Source organism: Dendropsophus ebraccatus, chromosome 7, assembly GCF_027789765.1.
Source record: "Dendropsophus ebraccatus isolate aDenEbr1 chromosome 7, aDenEbr1.pat, whole genome shotgun sequence".
In the NCBI taxonomy this organism is placed as follows: Eukaryota; Metazoa; Chordata; class Amphibia; order Anura; family Hylidae; genus Dendropsophus; species Dendropsophus ebraccatus.
The window spans coordinates 9,017,423-9,041,689 of record NC_091460.1 but is presented as its reverse complement, the minus strand read 5'-3'; the positions used below and the strand labels follow the sequence as shown (position 1 = coordinate 9,041,689).

The 24,267-nt window shown below is 44.8% G+C and overlaps 1 protein-coding gene across 1 annotated transcript; it reads left to right on the top strand.

Moving 5' to 3' along the window:
* Positions 1-217: 217 nt before the first annotated feature.
* LOC138796422 (vomeronasal type-2 receptor 26-like) lies at positions 218-9,242 on the top strand. The gene is made up of 4 exons (XM_069976022.1): positions 218-232; positions 782-1,690; positions 5,504-5,627; positions 8,335-9,242. The coding sequence occupies exons 1-4, from the start codon at positions 218-220 to the stop codon at positions 9,240-9,242; spliced, it is 1,956 nt and encodes a 651-aa protein (XP_069832123.1).
* The last annotated feature ends 15,025 nt before the right edge of the window (positions 9,243-24,267 follow it).

Genomic DNA, 24,267 nt, shown 5'->3' with positions numbered 1-24,267 from the left:
TGCTCCTTATTGCCTCCTAGTATGATAGCGGTGGATCCACTAGAACTTGCTGCAGACCTTAGGCAGATTCAATAGCCTCCCTGTAGCTGGATAGAAGCGGGATGGGATCCACTTGCCATGGGTGCATATAGTGCTAATCCTCCACAGGCCACCACATAAGCACTGAAGGAAGCCAGGGCTCCTCCCTTTCCTTTAGCCACCCCATAAGCACTTGTTAATGGCAAGACCCAAGGTAAGCAGCTCATTGACAAGCATCTGCACCACGCTGCCAACCTTTAGACATACTTTTCTCTATTGTTACTTAGGTGAGTAGCAGGTGAGCAACAGACATTTTAATGTGCCTTCAGCAATTCATCAGATCAGGCCTGATAAAGTGCCATTGATGTGGGAAACGGCTGTTGCCCCATGGTGTATGTTGGCATCAGCCTCATATGTCCCATTTCATGGTGTGAAGGAACTTACATGGAAAAAAGCATTTATTTAGAAGGCTTTTCTTTTCTTGCAATGTGACACTAAAAAGCACTTTCTGCAGTGGAAAAAATGCAGTGCATTTTGTACGCAGTTTTCACTGAAAAAGAGCCCCAATAGTCCAAGTATTGTAACTGCAACCACTTAGCTGTTTTATTGCGGTTCAACTAATGTTCAGTTCTAAAGAATCCGCACTTTATGACAAAATTTGTTGAACCCGCTGAACAGTACTTTTGAAAGATTCATTCATCTCTACCTATCACAAATCTCCCCTGTACTAAATGTTTTTTCTATTTCCTCCTGTGTATTACAGATCAGCTACGGAGCCACCGACCACTCACTATCTGATAGACGCCTCTATCCACATGTTTTCCGCACCGTCCAGAATCACCACGTCCACAATATGGTAATAACCAAACTGGTGAAGCACTTTGGCTGGACCTGGGTCGGGATTTTAGTATCGGATAATGATGCCGGAGAGAATGAGCTGCAGATACTGAGAAAGTACATGAGAGAGGACGGGATCTGTGCCGCTTACATTATAAAACTTACAGAGGAGAATGTCCGTAATAATGAGTATATTTCACATTTATTACAGAATCCACAGGTCAGTGTCATTATAATATGCGGCACCTACACAGATCATGTAATTGATTTACTATATAATTATGAAGCTATATTTCTAAGCAAAACTCTCGTCCTTCCACCATCTTGGGCTTTCAGTTACCTTGTATCAGAAATCCAATATCCAGGAATGAATGGGAGTCTAGCCGTGGACTTTTCATCACAACCTTTTCCAGGAGAGGAAGATTTCATGAAAAATTACAGGAAACTCCCCAATATATACAATACGGCTCTATGGACAGAATTAGATTTAGTAGCAGGAAATGGAGATAAAGGTTCCTTTATTTTCTACAATTCAACAGATGACGAGAATAATAAGACTTTTTTTCACACTAACCCAAGTCTGAGGAATTACCTCTCCTCCGGGGTCTCTACAAGGGTCTATCACGCAGTAGAAATCCTGGGAAAATCTCTACATGAAATGTTCTTATATATAAAAGACAAATATCAAGAAAATTCTATCCCTGGACTTCTACAATATACCCGGAGGTTACAGCGCTACCTACAGAGGATGAAGTCTCCACTGGATCCAATGGCATCTTCCTATTACTTCAATGACCAAGGAGAAGCTGCACATCCATATAAGATAATAAACTGGGTATATATAAATAAGACCCCACATATGGAGGTACGAAAGGTGGAAATAGGAAATTATACCCCCTGGGATGTCAGTGGTCAGAAGCTTTACATGAATCCCCAGTCTATAACCTGGAAACATACACAGGAGGTTAGATGTGTTACATTATACATTTGATCAAGTGAACTCTTTAAATTGTCACTGTCGTTTTGAAAAACATTTGACATGTTATAGAGATCACAGAGACAGGTCAAAGGTTTAATCAGTCCGGGTTTGAGTTTTCAGACCAGGACTGATCGCTAGAACAAGTGGGGAGAGGACTGTGCTGCAGCGTGTCCTCTCCCTGCTCTGTGTAAGAAAAAAGAGTTGGGCTTATAATAGAACTCAATGGGGCCTGACTCTTTTTTTTTTTACACAGAGAGGGGAGAGGATGCTCCGCAGCATGGTCGTCTCCCGGCTGGTTCTTCCACTGATCAAAACTTTTGACCTGTCTCTATGACATGTCAAAAGTTTTTCAAAATGACGGGTACAATTTAAAAACATGGCTGTCAGGCTAAAGAGAAATGGACAACACAGTAAACCCTTAAACTTGCCCCAACCAATGTCATTGCCTACTTGCCACGGATGGCGCTAAACGGCTGCGGAAAACCACGGAGTCGGTCCCTAGGTGAACAGACAAATTGTATACAAACAAACCCAATGGAGGATAGTCAACTAGCCAAGTCAAAACCAATCGGACAACGCAGTACAAAATCAGAAAGAGGATAGTCGGAGGTCAAGCAAGAGGTCAGAACACTGGCAGAGCAATAGCAAGGGTGAGGACAGGGAGCACTGGGAAAGGAATAGGGGAGCTGGGACTAGTGTGAACTAATAGCCAGCAGGGAAGTGAGGAGCTGGCTGCTTTGTAATGAGGATCAGAGACTGGGTCTAGCAGCTGATCGGACCAGGCATGATCCCAGCACCAAGTTCAGCTGAATAGACCTAGCAGTGCAGTAACCTCTGCACTGCCAGAAGTCTGACAGGCAAGGCAGGTGTGGCTGGAAAGTAAAACACAATTCAGACACAATTCATTCAGTGCAAAATTAGACAGAAACTCAGCCTTTCCTTGGCTGCCCGGTATGGACCAAGGAGCACAAAGTCACATTCCTAACAACGGCTAAATATTTTACATCTTATGTGTTATTTTACATGATTATAATTTTAGAATGCTTTTACTTCAAAGTGATTCTGAGATTTTCTCTCCCCCATGACACATTGTATATTATTTAAATGGCCAATAAACTGGTCACACGGTTTCCTTTGCTCAGACCCCCGGCAGTCAGCGCTGTGTAAAGTTAAGTGCTCCTGAAAAGTGAAATCAACTGCTGCAAAACCTACAGAAAACCAATTTAAAGATATCACTTTCCCATGCAATTTGAATTCTTTTTCTTCAGAAACAACGGCAACCTTGTCCATGAATCTGGTATTACAGCTCTTTCTCAGAGAGAATAGGCAGAGTCTTTCGTCAAATCCCAGCCAATCCCATTAAAGCCAAAATGTAACCTAAAAAGATAAGTTGGTAAGATCAGATCTAATTTTTTGATAGTTCTGAAAAAAAAAAAAAAAAACATATATATATATACTCAGTATATGAAGAGTTTGACTTTTTTATTGTTAATAATAATAACAGCAACAATAATTCTACTAATACTATGTATTTATGTTGAAAAAATAAAAAACTGTGAGAAATTTATGTAAAAATTTTACTTAATTTCTCCACTACGGCCTCTGCAGTTTGTGGGTGCTTTGCTTTAATTCTACTCTTGTACGCAAACCAAGTAATGTTCCCCCGAAAACTGTTTCTCTCTTTGCTTGTTTTCCTTCCTATGTACTGTCTGTATAAGTGGTAGGAAAATTGATCGGAAATGTTCAATAAAGATCATTTATACAGTTGCTTAACCCCGTAAGGTCAAAGCCAATTTTTGTTTTTGCACTTTTGCTTTCTCCACTTTATGTTTAAAAGTCCATAGCGCTTGCATTTTTTCACCTAGAGACGTATATGAGCACTTATTTTTTGCGAAACCAATTGTACTTTGCAATGAAAGGCATTATTTTTCCATAACATATGCTGCGAAACCGGGAAAAAATCATTGGCGCTGTCAAATTGAAAAAAAAAGGAATTTGTTTTGATTTCGGGGAGTTTTGCATTTACGCCATTCGCCCTATGGTAAAACTGACTTGTTATATATGTTCCTCAAGTCGTTACGATTACAACGATATGTAACATGTATAACTTTTATATTATCTGATGGCTTGTAAAAAATTCAAACCATTGTTAACAAATATATGTTCCTTAAAATCGCTCCGTTCCCAGGCTTATAGCGCTTTTATTCTTTGGTCTATGGGGCTGTGTCAGGTGTCATTTTTTGCAACATGATGTTTTCTTTCTATCGGTACCTTAATTGCGCATATACGACTTTTTGATCACTTTTTATTACATTTTTTCAGGATTTGATGCAACAAAAATGAGCAATTTTGCACTTTGGGATTCTTTTGCGCTGACGCCGTTTACCGTGCGAGATCAGGAATGTGATTAATTAATAGTTCGGGCGATTACGCGCGCGGCGATACCAAACATGTTTGTTTATTTGTTTATTGCTGCAGGCCATAGCAATCTATTGCCGAGCCGGGATCATCGTCATTCCGACGCTGAGGCCCGGCACGGGCAGAAGAACGGATCTCCCCCAGCGATCGCATCGCAGGGGGGAGATCCGTCCCACTAGACACCAGGGAAGTGAGGTCTGAAGCCTCTAGGTGCAGCTGTCAGGTTTGACAGCTGCACTTAGAGGCTTAATTAGCCGTCTAATAGAGGCACTGCCTGGCTTTCAGAAAAGAAAAGAAGAATATAAAACAATCAGAGAGCCCAGTGGGTAATGGTGCGAGCTGCTGCTGGGAGGGAGGGGTTTTCTATCATCGCCGTAGCCAGTACCATGGAGGCAGACCACACTTCGCCCCATAGCAGTTGCGTGGTCTGCCTCCATGGTAGCTTCACCACTGACATTAGCTCTTTAAAGATATGTTCTCACTATGTAAAGCCATAAAGCCATATTCTCAGACCTTTTTTGTAGAAAGAAAACAGTCTTAGGGTACAAACACACACGGCTTATACGCTGCGTATTTACTGCTGCGATACACAGCAGATTAGATCTAAATAACTGAACACAGTATCAAATCTGCTGCGTATCTGCTGTGTGTGCTTGTACCCTAAAGGGAATTTATCAGGTCTGTACTAGGTAAAGAGCTGCAGACACAGGCAGATGGCAGGTGATAGGAACAGGATAGGATAAAACAAATGATGCCTTTGCTTTTGCTGATGGACACTTTTACAGTTCTAAAATAGTATTTTCCCTTGGAAGCTGAAGTGCTAAAGAAGTAATGCAGATCCGCTGTATGCACGCCTCCTTTCTCCCCCACCCTTCTCGATTAATTGATGTACAGTGGGGAGCTTCCAGAAGTGGGGGAGGAGGTGTGCATGCTGTAGCTCCTAGTACAGACCTGACAAATTCCCATTAAATCAATACAATTACAGAGAACACAATAACTCAAGGTGTTTTACAGAAAAAAGTGACCTGTATAAATGTTTCCATTCAGTATCTAATCCTTATTGTACATGTAGCTGCCATCAGGATTTACACCTGGTACAGTCATCCGCTATTGTGGTGTCAGAAATATATACTGTATATGAATGGACACATCACCTCCTGTAGTATACACCCTCCTAGGTCACTATTACATTTACCACACATGTACATTCAGTCTTTGTTATTCTGTAAAGTTTCTTGTCTTTTCGTTCAGGTCCCAGTATCCCGCTGCTCAGACCTATGTCTGCCTGGAAGCCGGAAAAAGGCGAGAGAATCCATCCATACCTGCTGCTATGACTGTGTCCTGTGCTCCGAGGGAGAGATATCCAATATATCAGGTATATAGTAGTGTGAGGAATAGTACAGTATTACCAGGGGTGGTGAAATACAATGATGATCAAGAGTTAAAGGAAAAATTTGATGATTTATAAAATCAGGCAGCTGGTAGGGACAGGTGGGAAATTGATTACAGTATCTCTCCCTGTACCTGCAATGAGCGGCAGGTCCGGCCTCAGACTTTAGCCTCCGAATTGTGATGACATCAAGTCTAAGGGGGAAAAGGCCTGTTCCAGGTGATGGACTGGCCACGCATCCAGTCAGTGACTGGAGTGGCGTCACGCCCCAGTCACTGATTGGCTGAGTGTCCGGTCCATCAGCTGGTTCGTGTCAGATCCGAAAATCCTGAAGCCCGGCGGGGGTCCTGAGGCCGATCCCGACGCTCACTGCAGGCACCTGGAAGGGTACGTCCGTGCTCGTAATCAATTTCCCCCCTGCCTGATTTTATAAATCCTCGGACTTCTCTCTCAATAAAAGATCAGGACTAGGGATCACGCGCCCATCCCCCCCCCCTCCCAAAATAAAAAGGAGGCTGCACATGCTGTCTGTCACGTCACTGGGCGGGAGAAAGGGATTAGTCATAAATCGTAGCACCCATCCAATCAGCTGCAGGTCCCTCTGTGATGTCAGCCTCACCCTCTATACAGTATGTGGCAGTTCTGTAATGGAGGTGGCCCATTGGCTGTGTGTGGAGGAGAGAGCAGGATGGCAACAGGCAGTTAGAACAGAGCAGGGAGAGACTAACAGAGCGATATAGGGACAGAGAGGAGAGGAGGGCTGATTGTGGGTGATTGTTTGTTGTAGCTGCCAACTAAGTGTCCAGTTTACCAAGTAACTGGGTGCCTATAGGAAGTGAAGAAACAGTCCATATAATTAACTCACTGGGCACTGTAAACGCCTGTAAACTACGATAAAGTTATACCAATTTATTGGGATCTGTGTGCCTTACACAATCAGTGCTCGCACTCCACTCCTACTGTGTTATTTAAAGTTGGTTTCATTAGAGATTTGAGTGTGCGCTTTACTTATTCAGTGCTCGCACTCCACTACTATTTAGTTATACAAGTTGGGTTTCTTTACTGAACTGAGTGTGCGCTTTACTTATTCAATGCTCACACTCTACTTCTACTGTGTTGAACCAATTAGTTTTCAATTTTCTTTCTTATTTTTATTTTATTAAATTAAAAGCAATATGTCTAAGTGGCCAAGGAAATCATGTTCTTCCCAGGGTCTAGGCACTGTAAGTGGCCAGAGTGGGCCACAGGGGGTTTGCTCGTAGAAGACAGTCATGGGACTGTTGATTAAAGCCGAATTGGAGGAAGGTTTTATTTACCTGTTACAGCTAGCGGACAGGTGAACACCAGCTAGGCTGGGATTGTGGATTGGATCCTTAAAAGTTCAAGATCAACGGCAAGCAGTGGCCAACCACGAAGACAGCTGTCAACTGAAGGTTCACCCCGAATTAGTGTCACCCCCATTCCGTGCCAAAGTGAGGATGTTTCCTCTGCCCCTCTCCAGTCTCAGGGACAATATTGCTTTGGAAGTGCTGTCTCTCATCGTTCTTTTTTTTTTTTTCATCATCCAGAGACCTCATGCTCTGCGTCCACCACCTTGTCCGGTCATCCAGCCACTGCTATACTTGTCAATGTGGTATATCAACGTTGCCAAGCCCATGGGGGAGTGAGGTTTTTAAGAAAATACAATAGCATGGGAAGGTGTTCTATTACTTAAGGCCCTTCTACTACTCCTAGGCCCTTCAGAGTCCTGCCGCTGCTGCCACCTCCCTGTGTCTGTCCTAGGCCCTTCAAGGTCAAAGAGAGTCAGAGTCCTGCCACTGCCATCTCCCTATGTCTGGGCTAGGTCCCTCTAGGTCGAGAAGAGTCATAGTGCTGCTGCTGTCTACTGCTGTCCTGTGAAAAAGCATCATTTTATGCTGCTGATCCACCAGCATCCAATGATTTCCATAAAGGAGAGGTAAGTATACACTGCTGATTCACCAAAGAACATTTGGTCATTCTAGTGCCCTAGGAGAAAACTTAATTTGATGCCGCTGGTCCACTGATGTCCACTGCTGTCTTTGGAGTAAATGTCTCTTTACGCCGTTCATTTGCCAATATCCACTGCATTCCTGGGAGGAAACTGATGTTACGCTGCTGCTCCACCAATGCCCACTGCTGTCCACGGTGGAAATTGGATGATTGACTGGTTGATTGACTTTGTTTTTTTAAATTGTGATGTTCCAATTCTTAACACTTATACAAGAACATATAGATAGGTAGATGATAGATAGATAGATAGATAGATAGATAGATAGATAGATAGATAGATAGGCAGTCAGGCAAAGGAAAGTCCACAGCCCCCCCCCCGATGTACCGTAGTTGAAACTTCAAACTTGTGGTTTATTCATAAAGTGTGTTCACATCATATACAGCAAACTCGATGACACGTCCTCACATTTGCTATATATGATGTGAACACACTTTCAACTACACCGGGAGTGCTGTGAATCCAGTCGTTGATCCAGACCTTGCTCTGCTGGCACCCCTTACTACCACAAGTAGTGCTGCTACCACTAAAATATTTGATTGATTGATAGATAGATAGACAGACAGATGATCGATAGATAGATAGATAGATAGATAGATAGATAGATAGATAGATAGATAGTTTATGCTTTTGATATGAATATATTATGAAATCTTCCTACAGATTCTGAAACCTGCATGAAATGTCCAAGTGATGAATGGCCGAATGAGAAGAGAGACGGATGTCTGCCCAAAGTCGTGGATTTCATCTCTTACCACAATGACGCAATGGCTTCTGTATTCTCCTGTGTCTCGCTCTTCGGATGTCTTGTGACCGGCTCCATATTGGGAATATTTATCTCCTACCGGGACACTCCTATTGTTAGAGCTAATAACCGGAACCTGAGTTATCTCCTCCTGGTCTCCATCATCCTCAGCTTCCTCTCCGTCTTCTTGTTTCTTGGTCGCCCCAGTGATGTCTCTTGTAGATTACAGGAAACTAGTTTTGGAGTCTTCTTCTCAGTTGCCGTCTCTTCACTTCTCGCCAAGACTGTGATGGTTTGTGTTGTGTTTAAGTCCACCAAGCCTGGAAGCCCCTGGAGGAAATGGCTGAGTGTGAAGCTGCCCTATACCATAGTAATGTTGTGTTCATCCATTCAGGTTGTAATCTGTGTTATCTGGTTGTCTATCTCTCCTCCATTCCAGGACCTGGACACTCAGTCTTATCCTGGGAAGATCCTCATTCAGTGTAATGCAGGGTCAGATATCTGGTTCTACTCCATGTTGGGGTATCTGGGGTTCTTGGCAGCGGTGAGCTTTGTTCTGGCTTTCATGGTGAGGACATTACCGGACACTTTCAATGAAGCCAAGTACATCACCTTCAGCATGCTGGTGTTCTGCAGTGTCTGGATCGCCATGATCCCGGCTTATCTGAGCACCACAGGGAAATCCATGGTGGCTGTGGAGGTCTTTGCAGTGATGGCGTCCAGTGCTGGACTGTTAGGATGTGTGTTTCTCCCCAAATGTTTTATCATTTTATTTAGATCTGAAATGAATAGAAAAACCGACCTGCTGGGGAAAAGGAAGGAATGACTGGGAAATATATATAAAAAAAATTTCACTTTGTAGAAAGTAGATAAATTGTGAAAAATATTTAATAACAACTTTCTGACTAATATAAAAAATTCCATTACTGTTAGCACCACTCACTGTTACCTTCTGGTATTCTGGTTCTCCCAGCTTCATTTGTCATCACCTCATACCTAAAGTAACTACCAGTTAGTGAATGCAGAGATTTTCCGCCTCAGTTACTGACTTACTGAGCAGGCGTTTTGGAGAAGGGACATGGTGTTACATCACCGGTAGATACAGGGGACACGCTGAGGACCATGAGTGGTGGCGCTGCTGCTACGGGGGTACGAGGACAGGTAAGTATTCCTTAATAGAAAAGAACGAGTAGTGAAATATTCGAATTTTCAAATATCGAGTCGAGTAGACCCCGATACTCGACTATTCGATCGAATATTGAATCCCATTATAGTCTATGGGAAAAAAATTCTCGACACTTGGAAATCAAAATTCGACCACTGGGAGGTCACCAAGTCCACAATGACACCTCAGGAAATAATACCAACACCTCTGGAATGCAACTGGGACAGCAGGAGAAGCATGCCTGGCTGCATATAACACGCCAAAGTCGTATATAACAGTTAATAATATGCACTACTGCACCCAACATCTCCTGGGTAACCTGCTGTACATAACATGTAATATACACTACTGCACCCAACATCTCCTGGGTAACCTGCTGTATATACCATGCAATATACACTACTACACCCAACATCTCCTGGGTAACCTGAGTACTACATTTATCAGTATGCGCCTAAAATAAGTGTATTAAAAATTCAAAAACATTTTTAAAAATATAAAAAAATCCCATCCATAGTAATAACTGAAATCACCCCCCGTTTCCCAGTAAAAAAAAATGTGAATTGTCAATACTAAATTATCACATTCCTGCACGGGGGGACAGGTTTGGGGCGACGTGGCATCGTGTGTGTGATGGGGGGGGGGGGGGGGGCAAGTTGACCCTTTGCACCAGGGCCCATGAGACATTAGCTACGCCCCTGCAGCCGCATACCCTATACAGACAGATACACTGCAGCCTATTTCTCATAGTGAATACACTCCAGCTGTCTGTCTGTCTTAACACACCTATGTGCTGCTAGCCTGTTTAATATTGGTATATCTTTAGATAAATGTGTTACTTCTATATCTTAACTCTAGCAAGGGATTTTGGGGGTCTCTCCTGCCTAAAATCACTTAATACCTCACTGTCCCTGCTACACACTGTCTCACTTACTAATACCTGACTGTCCCTGCTACACACTGTCTCCCTTACTAACACCTCACTGTCCCTGCTACACACTGTGTCCCTGTCTAATACCTGACTGTCCCTGCTACACACTGTCTCTCTCTCTTACACCTGACTGTCCCTGCTACACACTGTCTCCCTGTCTAATACCTGACTTTGCTTGCTACACACTGTCTCCCTGTATAACACCTGACTGTCCCTGCAACACACTGTCTCTCTCTCTCTTACACCTGACTGTCCCTGCTACACACTGTCTCCCTGTCTAATACCTGACTGTCCCTGCAACACACTGTCTCCCTTACTAACACCTGACTGTCCCTGCTACACACTGTCTCACTGTCTAACACCTGACTGTCCCTGCTACACACTGTCTCACTGTCTAACACCTGACTGTGCCTGCTACACACTGTCTCCCTCTCTAATACCTGACTGTCCCTGCTACACACTGTCTCCATCTCTAACACCTGACTGTCTCTGCTACACACTGTCTCCCTGTCTAATACCTGACTGTCCCTGCAACACACTGTCTCCCTTACTAACACCTGACTGTCCCTGCTACACACTGTCTCACTGTCTAACACCTGACTGTGCCTGCTACACACTGTCTCCCTCTCTAATACCTGACTGTCCCTGCTACACACTGTCTCCATCTCTAACACCTGACTGTCTCTGCTACACACTGTCTCCCTCTCTAATACCTGACTGTCCCTGCTACACACTGTCTCCCTCTCTAACACCTGACTGTCCCTGCTACACACAGTCTCCCTGTCTCATCTGAAAACGAATCTCAAATTTGATTACTGTAAAGGTCACATGGTTTAGCCAGCCAATGAATGCAGATGCTTTCTCTCACTGCCTGTGTGCCTGTCCCACTTCCGACAGGAACGGTTTCAGGAACACCTTTCACATTGTGCCCACGAGACCGGTCATCCACAGTCGCTAAAGTCTCTTTCAATTGGGTCACCTCTGTTTCTAGTTGCCAATGTGAATCCAGTAAAACATTTTATTCACGTACAATTTCTGATATTTTCTCCTCAGCATCTTGCACTCTCAGTTCCACTGCAGAGATAGAATTGCTGTAATGGCTTTGTCTAGACGGAGCTGAATCAAGTCTCTGAATGCCAGCAGCGTTTGAACGCCATCTGCTTAAGAAAAATAGTGGAGAGAGACTATGTCAGCCTGAAAAATGTGTAGGAGAGACTATGTCAGCCTGAAAAGATGCTTTGGTGTGAGGCTGAGCAAGCCGATCGTATTTCACAGTCACTGCAGGGCAGGGTGTGATGGACTGCCGGTACTCTTTATTTGGCATCTTGCCTAGCAGCGGCGGCGGGGAGGGAGGCTTGTATCTTCCTGCTTTCGCTGCTCTGTGGGAGGTTACCTTCACGCTGGGGGTAGAGGGAAAACCATAGCAAGTCCAGGGTACGAAAATAAAGCTGAGGTCTGCTGTGTAAAGTGTAATAATCCGCCGCTAGTGAAGGAGCTCTGCGATCGCACGTCCGCTCTCCTCAGTGGCAAACCACGCCCCCCTCGTATGGCTGCGTTTAATGTGACGCCTGGAGCTATTACCTACCAATCCTGTGGTGAGAATTCCCTCAGACAATATGCAGATGGTTTTAATCTTTGATTCTATGTGAAAGTGTGTTTGTTTCCAAAGTTAAAAACCATGAAAAATGTGATTCAGACAATGTTTCTGCATGTAGTGAGATGCATTTTGAGGGCAGCTTTACACGTACTGCATCACAGCAGATTTGATGGTGCAGATCTGCAGCAGATTTCATCTAAATAACTGAACACAGCATCAAATCTGCTGCAGATCCTGTATGTGTGAATGCACCCTTAGGCTATGTCCACACTTGCCGATTTGCAACAACGGCCGTGATTACTACGGAACTTACATAGTGCTGCCGTCTATGGAATCCTGTCCGGAGTGAGCTGTTGCATTTTTTTCTGTGTTTTTGTGTTTTTTTGTGAATGGTGTTCTAGGAGAGCTGACCAAATTTGTCTATTTGTCTGTGTTCCAGTTGGGGGAGTGGCTGCCTCTATTTGGTCGTGCTCTCCACCTGTCCCACCCAAGTGGTGCAATTATTTTTGCAGGTATAAGATGTATCTTGCATGCCCAGAGCATAGGCGTATCACACGCCATGGAGAGGCCATAGTACAGTGTAGGACTGCCCCGGTATGAGGCCACCATAACGTGGTGGGGTGGTTTACACCATTTGCAAATGGTAACCAAGAGCCTCATTATTTTAGTGGGAGTTTTTTTTTGGCAGTTGGGGGGGGGGGGGCTGCTTTTACCTATTTTCATGTCTGTAGTGGGTCTGTATCTCGCCATGGCGGTGAGCTGTTGCATTTTTTCTGTGTTTTTGCATGTTTGCAATTTCAGCCACAGCAACGTGCTCCTGCCTAGTGTGAATGGTGTTTTAGGAGAGCTGAACAAATTGGCCTTTTTTTCTGTATACACTCCGGGCGGGATCTCTAGCGGCGGCGCAAAAAAACGGACATGTCAGTTTTCTATGGCCACTATTTGACCGCACGCTCCATTGTGTGCAGCAGTGAATTAGGATGTGGGCATGCCGGCATCCCAATTCATCAATTCATCAAGAGATGAATCTTCTCTGACACCGGCCGTAGTCTTACATCATGTGAACATGGCCTTACAGTGAATAGTGAGCAGTCCGCTACATGTTCCCTCACCATCTTCTAGACCTTGCTGCCTCGTCCCCTCATCTCCACTCCTCATCAGCCCTAGTCAGCATGGTGCCTTTTGGTAATTTGCACGTGATATGGATTAGGTACAATCCTACTGTAATGAAGTGTCAAAGAGAAGTTGTTTGTGTCACACTCTGGCCGCCTCACCACTCCTTCCTCCTCCCTCTCCTTTATGAATAATCAATGCTGCCCGGCCTCCTGCTCGCTCAGCAGTCAGCCAGTGTCTTTGATTGCAGATCAGATATAGTTGAAGCTCTAAACCCAAATGTGTTGGAGCTGTGGTCTAGTTCATTCTTTGGTTCAAATGCCCTGATGGAAATTATATATACAGTAGGTCTTTATTTTTTTCATTTATTTTTTCTCATTATTGTATAATTTTTAAGGCTATGTTCACACACAGTATTTTTGCTCAGTAATTTGCAACCAAAACCGGGAGAGGATTGAAAGCACAGAAAGGCTACGATCACACGCTGTTGAAATTGAGAGGATGACCGCCATTTAATGGCAAATAACGGCCATTATTTCAAAACAACAGCTGTCGTTTTTAAATAACTGCAATTATTTGACATTAAATGGCAGCCATCCAATCAATTTCAACAGGGATTTGAACAAAATAATGAACTGCTGACAGGTCACTAGACAGGTAAGTTACCCCTAGACCACAACTCCAACACATTTGGGTTCAGAGATTCAACTATATCTGAGTGTTCCTTTCAGACATAAACTGCCTAAAGAGGACTGATCTGCAATCAGAGACACTGGCTAACAGCTGAGCAGGCAGGAGGCCGGGCAGCATTGATTATTCATGAAGTAGACGGAGGAGGAAGGAGTGGTGAGGAGTGTCAGAGTGCGGCACAAACAACTGCTCTTTGACTCTTCATTACAGTAGGAGACCTGAGATTGTACATAATCCACTGCACGGACCAATTACCAAAAGGTACCATGAGAACTGCCAGCTACAGCACACTGTCAGCACCTTAAGTAGGGCCCTGGAGCTGACAGATTCCCTTTAAGTACAGGGAACTGGGACTAGTCTCCCATTGGTGGAGAAAACACTGAGAAAGTGCGAAGTCTCATTGGTTGGAGAGTTCTAGAAACCACCATTGATATGCTGAGGCACAGAGAACACACTGGCAATCACTACTTGCTGACAAAGTAACAAGTTAGAAATAAATGCATTAAAGGGGTTATCCAGTGCTACAAAAAGATGGCAGCTTTCTTTCAGAAACAACATGACACTTGTCTCCAGTTCAGGTGCGGATTGCAATTAAGCTCCATTCACTTCAATGGAACTGAGCAGCAAAACCCCGCCCAAGGTGGAGATAAGAGCGGGGCTGTCTCTGGAAGAAAGTGACCATGTTTTTGTAGCGCTGGATAACCCCTTTAAAGAAGAAGTCAGGCGTTTTCTAAAACTCGGCATCCTGCAGGGGGAGGGGGAATATTGATCACAATTACTAACTTACTTTTCACGTCGGCAGTGAGTAGCAGCAGCGGCCGTGGGAAACTCACCAGAAATAATTTTTCCCTGTGGAAAAAGGTCTGCTCTGGCTGCTGAACTGCTTACTCTCGCCCCAGTCAGTGAATGGCTGAGCTCCCAGTCCATTAGCTGGGTTGTGACAAGGACACCCCACAGGTAAGGGCCCTATTCCACCGGACGATTATCGTTTGCATAATCGTTAACGATTAACGATCTCAAACGACCGGTATTGCGAAAGACCTGAAAACGTTCAGTCATTTCCATGGAACGATAATCGTAACTTATGATCGTAATTGCGATAGTTTTTTCTTCACTATTTATTCGCTATTCGTATCTATTGCAAACGGCCAAACGATGTCTTATTCAATGCGAACGATTTGCAAACGTTTTGCGAACGAGCAACGATAAAAATAGGTCCAGGTCTTATAAAGTGATCAACGATTTGTCGTTCGGTCGTTAACTGCATTTCAACCTAACAATTATCGTTTAGATTTGAACGATTTAACGATAATCTGAACGATAATCGTCCGGTGGAATAGGGCCCTAAGTTAGTAATTGTGAACTATTCTCCTACATCCTTCGTGGAGACCATATGGGTATAGAAATTTATTTCAAACCAATCCACAGGTAATACGTTTCCAGACTGCTAAAGTCTCTTCCTCAAACCCCAAGGATCATATGGAAACATCTCCTCCATACAATACACATAGTCATGGGGCAGTGTAAGTGCAGGAGGAGGTCACATACATAGTCACAGGACAGAATAACACCTATACTTCTATCTCACATAAGTGATAACTTACAGGCCGCCATCTAGATGGATCTCAGGGCCAGGACCTTTGCACATGCTCACTAGGATGGTTGTCTAGGTAACGGGAGGTCCTGCGGTTCCCTCTATGTTGCTGAGTTTCCCCTAACATGCCTTGTTATAGAGCTTCCTCACACATATACCGCTACTACTCAGAGGGAACAGAAGCTAGGAATAGCCCTAACAGGAGCGCCGCATTTGTCTCCGGTAATAACTATGTGGGAGGTGACAGGCCCTAGAAGCACACTGGCATCACGGGAACAGCATCTACATTCATTGGAAGGCTAACTCATGTGACCTCCAGAGTAAAAAAAAAGTGGGCATTTCCTGCTCGTCTTCAGATGCCATCTTGCAGCTAGTCAGGGAGAAATTCTGGAGCAGGAAGAGTAAGCCGTTAGCTCATTCTAGGCAGGAGTGACCCCAAAAGTCTTTGTTAGGCAGGCCGTATTAACAGCTCGGCACTAAACCTGAAGACGTCTCATCTTCACTCACCAATTAGGAGCATGATTTTCTAGTTTCTGAACACCATATTTAAATCTGATGAATCTTACCACCATATGGTAAGCTGTCACTGCTTTTCCCACTGGGCCATCCCCACTTTGCACCAGCACATGTCCCACAATATCCCTGAGTGACGTAGTTAGCGCAGAGGTCCATTTAACCACCAACACCTGGACAAGCACTTGTGGACAGGGACGCAGCATCTTCCTGAGTGCACACGTTCAACGTTGTGGAGGCGGAGACTGGGTAGCACCCAGTGATGGCCTACGTGCTACCCCTGTCCAAGATTGCTTGCCCTGCTTCTGTCAGGGTTTTTGCAACTTTGTATGACAGCTTGGACAAACCCTCCTTCTCCTCATCTGCTGTAACAGCACCCTCAGCCGCTGGCTAGAAGCACTGCAGCAGTGGCATGGGAAGACGTCAACAGGTCGTGCTGAAGCTCATCAGCTTGGGTGAGAAGAAGCACAGCGCCTCAGAGGTTCTGCATGCCATAATGCAGCAGACAGAAATGTGGCTCTCTCCACTGCAGCTAGAGCCAAGCATGATAATGTGTGATAATTGCTGTAACCTGGTAGTGGCTCTGGAGCTTGGCGAACTACCACACGTACCATGCCTGGTCCACGTTTTTTAATTAAGCGGTACAGTGCTTTTTAAAAGTGTTCCTGAGTCTGCAGCAGTGCTTACATTTGCCAACTCACCGGCAGTTGTGCAACATCAGCACGTGCTGGAATTACATAGTTACATAGTTACATAGTTAATAGGTTGAAAAAAGACACATGTCCATTCAACATACTATATGTTGTCCAGGGTCTGTGAGCAGCAGGGAGCGTTGATGGAGTACCAGCTCCAAAACCCCTGTGGGCCTCCCACTCAACTTCCGCAGTTCAATAACCATGAGTGGCCATGGATGGCTGAGATATGCGAGTTGTCCACCAAGAGGGTCTGTTGCGATGACGCCATCACTATAAAAGGAGAATGCTTTGCATACACATGAGGCTGGGATTAAAGGAGGCGTAACAGAGCTTGACACTCAGACCTCACTTTTGTCGGATTCTCAGAAGCAATTGCAGGAGAAAGAGGAGGATGAGGACAAGGCGGCTGTTGAAGAGGAGGAGGCTGTCGGCTATACTGGAGAGGGTAGCACTCTTGTTGAGTGTGTTCCATTGGTTCAGCACGGATGGGGCAAGCAGCAGGAAAAGGAGAAGATGGAAAGTCATCCATCCGGTTGGGGCAGCAAAGTCATGCCTAGTCAGAGTCTGGCACACATGGCAGTCCTAATGCTGCTTTTCCCCGGACAAACGCTTTTTTCACGTAATGGAGAACAAAATATACTGGATCTTGCTATTCTCGGCCCCTGGTATGAGCTTAAAATCTCCACTTATTCCTGTATAGAAGAGGAGCAATAGATTCTCTGAATACCAAAGGGAACTGCTGGAGAACGTAATGGGAATCTTCCCACCTAACATCGCTGGTGGAAGAGAGGAGAGTGCCTCCCAGAGTCTGATAACATCGAAAAGGTCCACAGCAGGGATGAGCGAACCAAATTGTTAAAAACCAGATTTGTTACGAACTTTGCAAACAGTTTGGTTCGGTTCGGTAAAAAAAAAATAGCAAGATCCAGGGAAAGCTGAATATAGAAGATAAGCTGATAGATAGGTAAAAAAAGAAATAGAGAACGAAAAGTGAGAAAAGAGTCAGGGCAGGTAGTATTGAACCAGCTTTAAAAAAAATAAATAATGAAAAAACAACGCATAGGGAAACCCCCTATTTTCATAACCAGCCGGGTTAAAAACCAAGCAACTGCTGCCTAGTAACACCAGGGTGGGAAGGGCCGTTTGTTTAGGCCCTCCCCAGCCCCAATATACCAGCCTGCTTCCGCCCAGTCCAGGAGCACCAATTTTGATGCTCTGGGACCACTGGCACCCAGTTCTTCCCAGTACCCCTGGTGGCATTGGGTACTGGGGCAATAATGGAGGGGTTAGTGTTAGCCATTTTATACCGGCTAACACTAAGCCCTGACTTAAGCCCTGAGTAATGGATTCCATCTATTAGACGGCTTCCACTACTATATAGTAAGGAAATAAAGACAAGACACAAGTGAAACAACCCTTGTTGACCATTTTATAAAAAAAAAATCCCAACAACCGCTGTTCATCGCCGTATTCCACTGAATCCGTCGTAATCCACAGGATACCAATATATGAAAAACAAAAAGGGAGAAACACACAAAAAACACACAAACAGGAGCACAACACCCATCATTGTGAGCGGTGTTGTGCACCTTACAGTATGCAGCATCTTTACAGATCGCTGCTTACAGTCTGGCACCCAAGGGGTTAAGGGGGATGCAATGCATCCTCCCTTAACCCCTTGGGTGCCATACTGAACAATCTGGCCCCCAAGGGGTTAATCCCTTGTCGCAAAAGGACGTTTGGCAAATGTCATGTAAACAGGTAGTTCCTGCAATATGACGTTTCCAAAACGTCATGCTTTCTCTGCCTCCCCTCTGTCCTTAAGTAAGATCGGACAGCAGGAGGAGGCTGTGCCACACGAGGCGACCACAACATCTATGGGGAGATTTGTGTTCCTCCCGGGCGATCGGGCAGCGGGAGGAGGCTGCGGCACGTTGTCTCCTCCCGACGCCACTGCCTGATGCTCCCCTGGCCCCCGTACCAACGATCACCGCTGACTGTGGGAGTGGACTATGTCTGTTCACAGTGATGGAAAATAAAAAATAATCAAAGCCCCATTCTCTCCGGATGTAGCGGAGAGCATGGGGCAGTGATTGGGTGCCCCATTGTGTTATCCCGGAACAGGTGATCAGCGGTATATACTATATACCGCTGATCGCCTGTTCCAAGTGCAGGGAAGCACTTTTTATCCCCTGTCACCATAAATCATGGGTGACAGGGCATAAAAAGTGAAGTCGCCCCCCCCCAGTCACCCCTCTACCCCTTACTTACCTGATCCAGGGAGGTCCTTCCTCCTCAGCATCCAGACTGCTTCTTAAGTGCGCATGCGCTTCAGAAGCAGTCAACTCTGAAAATTTAAAGTGGTCCCTGTCACTAAACTATGATTACTGTGATAGAAAATATCACAGTAATCATAGTAATATAGTGGAAAAAAGTGTAAAGGTACAAAAAGTGAAAAACATACAAAAAAATAAAACACACACTTTTTATTATAGTAATAATTGCAGTTTACTCCAAGATTGCCCGTATCCGCCCCAGGTTGCCCATAATCACGCCAAATTGCATGTAACCATACCATGTTGCCCATAACCACCCCAAATTTCGAGTGACCCCCTGCAGATTGTCCGTAATCACCCCAGATCACCCGTAACCACAATAGGTTGCCCGTAACCGCCCCAGGTTGCCCGTAACCACCCCAGGTTGCCCGTAATCATGCCAGATTACATGTAACCACCGCACATTGCCCATAACCACCGCACGTTTGCCATAACCACCGAACGTTGCCCGTAACCACCACACGTTGACAGTAATCACCCCCAACTGCCCGTAACCCCCTAGATTGTCCTTAAACCCCCAGATTGTCTGTAAGCCCCCCAGATTGCACGTAACCACCGCACGTTGCCTCTAACCACCGCACGTTGCCTCTAACCACCCCAAATTGCCAGTGTCCCCTCCAGATTGTCCGTAACCACCCCCGATTGCCCGTAACCACCCCCGATTGCCCGTAACCCCCCAGATTGTCCGTAACCCCCCAGGTTGCACGTAACCACCGCACTTTGCCTCTAACCGCCACACATTGCCTCTATTCACCAAAGGTTGTCTCTAACCACCCCAAATTTCCAGTGACCCCCTCCAGATTGCCCGTAACCACGCCAGATTGCCGTAAGCACCCCAAATTACATGTACCCACCCCAGATTACCTATAAGCACTTCAGTTTATCCGTAACCACCCTATGTTGCCCGTAACCCCCCCACTTTCCCCCATAACCACCGCAGATTGTCTGTAACCACCCAAGGTTGCCCGTAATCACGCCAGATTACACGTAACTCCCCCCAGATTGCACATAACCACCGCACGTTGCCTCTAACCCACTGCATGTTGCCTGTTTCCACCGCATGTTGCCTCTAACCACCCCACGTTGTCTCAAACCAGCGCATGTTGCCTCTTACCACTGCATATTGCCTCTTACCACCACACGTTGCCTGTAACCACCCCAAACTGCCAGTGACCCTCTCCAGTTTGCCCGTTACCACGCCAGATTGCCGTAACCACCCCAAATTACATGTACCTATCCCATATTACCTATAAGCACTTCAGTTTATCCGTAACCACCCCATGTTGCCCGTAACCACCCTAGATTTTCTGTAAGCACTGCAGGTTGCCGTAACCACCGCAGGTTTCCCGTAACCACCTCCAGATTACCTGTAATCTAATTTTTTTTATTTTATCTTAGTAACTGCGCTATTCTAATAACTGTTACTAGCTGCAGTTTTGCTCCAGCAAATTGGCGCTCCTTCTGAGCCCTGCTGTGTGCCCATACAGTGGTTAATGCCCACATATGTAGTACCGTTGTCTGTCAGAAGAAGCTTCGCTACAGATTTTGGATGCGTTTTCTCTCCTGTTCCTCTTGAAATTGAGAAATTTAAAACTAAACGAACATATTATTGGAAAAATTCGAGTTTTTCATTTTTACTGGCTAATTTTAAATACTTTCCTCTTATATCCGTGGGGTCAAAACGCTCACCACACCCTAAAATGTATTCTTTCAGGGGTTTACTTTGCAAAATGGGGTGACTTTTGGGGTGGCTCTATTCTGCTGACACTACAGGGGCACTGCAAATGCACCTAGCGCTCAGAAACTTCTTTAGCAAAATCTGCACAGAAAAAGCTAATTGGCGCTCCTTTCCTTCTGAGCCCTGCTGTGTGCTCATACAGTGGTTTATGCCCATATACTGTATGGGGTACCGTTGAGAACCTGCCTTACAAATTTTGGGGTACATTTTCTCTTCTGTTCCTCATGAAGTTGAGAAATTTAAAACTAAACGAACAAATTATTGAAAAAAAATTCAGTTTTTATTTTTACTTAATTTTAAATACTTTCCTCTTATATCCGTGGGGTCAAAATGCTCATTACACCGCAAGATGAGTTCTTTGAGGGGTTTACTTTCTAAAATGGGTTGACTTATGGGGAGGTTCTATTCCGCTGACACTACAGGGGCACTGTAAACGCACCTGGCGCTCAGAAATATTTTCAGCAAAATCTGTATTAAAAAAGCTAATTGGCGCTCTCTTCCTTCTGAGCCCGGCTGTGTGCCCATACAGTGGTTTATGACCACATATGGGGTACTATTGTACTCAGGAGAACCTGTGTTACAAAATTTGTGGTGCTTTTTTTCTAATTTTTTTTTTCTTAAATGAGAAACTTTAATCTAAACGTATATATATTATTGGAAAATTTATATTTTCCAATTTTTTTACGGCCTAATGGTGAATACTTTCCTCAAGCCCCTGTAGGGTCAAAATTCTCATTATACCCCAAGATTAATCCTTAAAGGTGTCTAGTTTGCGAAATGGGGTCATTTATGGGGGTTTTCAGCAGCCTCCTAAATCCATTAAAAAAAAGAACTGGTCCCTAAATAAATCAGTTTTGGAAACTTTCACGAAAATGTGATAATTTGTTAATAAATTTCTAAGCCCCATAACACCCTAAAACAGTAATATATGTTTACCAAATTATGACAGAATAAAGAAGACATATTGGTAATGTGACTTAGTAACTAATTTATGTGCTATGACTTTCTTTTCTAAAAAGCAGACAGTTTTAAAGTTCATAAAATGCAAATTTTTCAAACTTTTCATGATATTTAGATTTTCACAAAAAACACACAAAGTAGTGACCAAATTTTGGCACTAATATAAAGTGCCATAAGTTACGAAAAAACAATCTCAGAATCACTAGCATACGTTAAAGCATCACTGAGCTATAAGCGCATAAAGTGAGACAGGTCATATTTTGAAAAATGAGCTTGGTCATTAAGGCCAAAAGAGGCTTTAGAGGCAAGGGGTTAAGTAAGGGTCCCTACTTAACCCCTTGAGGTCCAGACTGATGTCAGATTGCACCCATACCAGCAAGAAAGGGGTTAAGTGACCCCCCATCCTTGCTGGGATGGGTGCAGTGCAGGGAAGGGGGTGGGGAGAGCTTTCTACTCACCCTCCGATGTCTTGATGTCTTCTCTTCGCTAGTCCAATGAGCTCACTGTGCCGGAGACCAGCTATTTATATGTCCGCTTAGTTAATCAGCTGGGCGGACATATAAATCAAAATGTTTCTTCTAATGTTGCAATTGTGATAACAAAAAAATTGCACAATTAGAAGAAACATTTGTTTCAATTAAATAATTCATGGTACTGTCCAAATCCTGTTCTAAGGTTGTTTCATGAATCCTAAGGTTAATTCTGAAGAATCACACCGGCTTGTATGACCTACTTCACATTCTTTGGATCCATTTGAATAGATGACTAAAACACCCGCCATTTGCTGCTCAACATACATCCTGGCACGGGTGAGGCAATAGTTGAATACTCTCCTACGGTCATCCAAGTTGCGCCGAGGGTAAGGGCGCAACAAATTGGCGTGCAGGTCAAAGGCTTCGTCTGCAACAATAACATAAGGAGCAGGTCCCGACTATCCAGGGAGAGTCTTTGAATCTGGTAGGGACAGCTGGCTGGTATGAAGTAACTCGCTCATTCTAGAACATCTGAAGACGCCAGCATCTGCAAAACTTCCATATGCCCCTATATCTACTATTAAAGACCGGTATCACTGTCCGCCAAGGCCAACAGGACCAAAAATCAGTTCATAATTGATATATAGGGACCATGAGCGAGCTGGTTTCTTAACACGAATGTGTTTACCGTCCAGTGCCCCAATGCAGTAAGGAAACTGCGCAGCATCATATTATAGAATCCCTCAGCAATTCTGGCCAAATCTTCTCGCTGTGGTGGTGGCATTACTGTAGCTTTCAAGTGCTGCCATATGACGTCATAGATGTCACACACGATCATACAGATGATGGAAGGACCAAGCAGATACTCAAAATGCAGATAACGTAGATAACGACATTCTGCAGTAGCTGTGGAACTTTTCAGGGTACTGCCGCAGATCCCAATATGCCTGATTAAAGTGTCTCTTTGAGGTTGCAAAGACATCAAGGGGTGGATCCAAAATCTTCTCCTCATCCTGGTCCTTTTAGCCTCAGCTTCTAGGCATGCACACTGAACAAATTGAGGATAGATGAGACAGCATAGAACAGCTCCACCGACAGGATAACGCTGCATCAAAAACTCCATGTTTTGCCAGGAATAAGACAATATAAACTGCAACTATATTAGCTGTGGAACTACTGTACTTTCCTCTCAGTAAACAGGATAGAAATAACTGTAGAATGGCCCCCAGATGACCATGTGACCTTTTTTGGGGGGTTGGGACATCTAATGACGTCATTATTGCCATCCTTTCCCCCCCCCCCCTATAACATTATGGCCATGTTCACACTGCGTATGGGACCAGTCACAGAACGGCCGGTCTCAGCCCGGATCATAACGGCCGGTACTTAAGTACCGGCCGGGTGATCTTTCCTCCGTGGAGCTCTGATGCGGGCGCATCAGCACGCGCCTGCATCAGAGCTTCCCATAGCACAGAGTGAAGCAAGCGGCCGGAGCCGCTCGCTTCACTGTGTGAACTGCCAGGTCCTTCTGCGGGCGGAATTCATTGAATTCTGTCCGCAAATAATGGACCTGTCAGTTGTTTGCGGCGCCGCATGGGAACCGGCCGGAGCGTATGCGATGTGTGTACGCTCCGGTCGGGATCCCATAGCAAATAATGCTATGTTCCACCCCGCAAATCGATAGCTGTAGTTCTGCGGAGAGAACTACGGCCGTAGATTTACGTAGTGTGAACATAGCCTATATGCGGATCCGCAAAAAAACGGATTAAAAAATGTAACACAATACGGATGCAAAACAGATGATTTTTTTGCGGATTGCGGATGGAAAATAGAGGATCCAGATTTTCATCCAGGAAAATATACTGACGTGTGATGTAGCCTAAGTAAAGTGTCAGGAGCCAACCTTCACGCTTGGCTCCCAGCATTGCCTGAGCATTCGGCCAGTCTTCGGTAAGTGTTGACAGCAAAGTGTAAGCCAGAACATACGGCTGGTTGCGAGGAGCGATGGCGTCCCTGATGACCAGCACTGCCAGTCAGCTTTGCACA

Coding starts and splice junctions, on each gene's coding strand:
- LOC138796422 (XM_069976022.1), top strand. Junction 1,691..5,503: donor CATATAAGATAATAAACTGG/GTATATATAAAT, acceptor CTTTTCGTTCAG/GTCCCAGTATCCCGCTGCTC. Junction 5,628..8,334: donor AGAGATATCCAATATATCAG/GTATATAGTAGT, acceptor ATCTTCCTACAG/ATTCTGAAACCTGCATGAAA.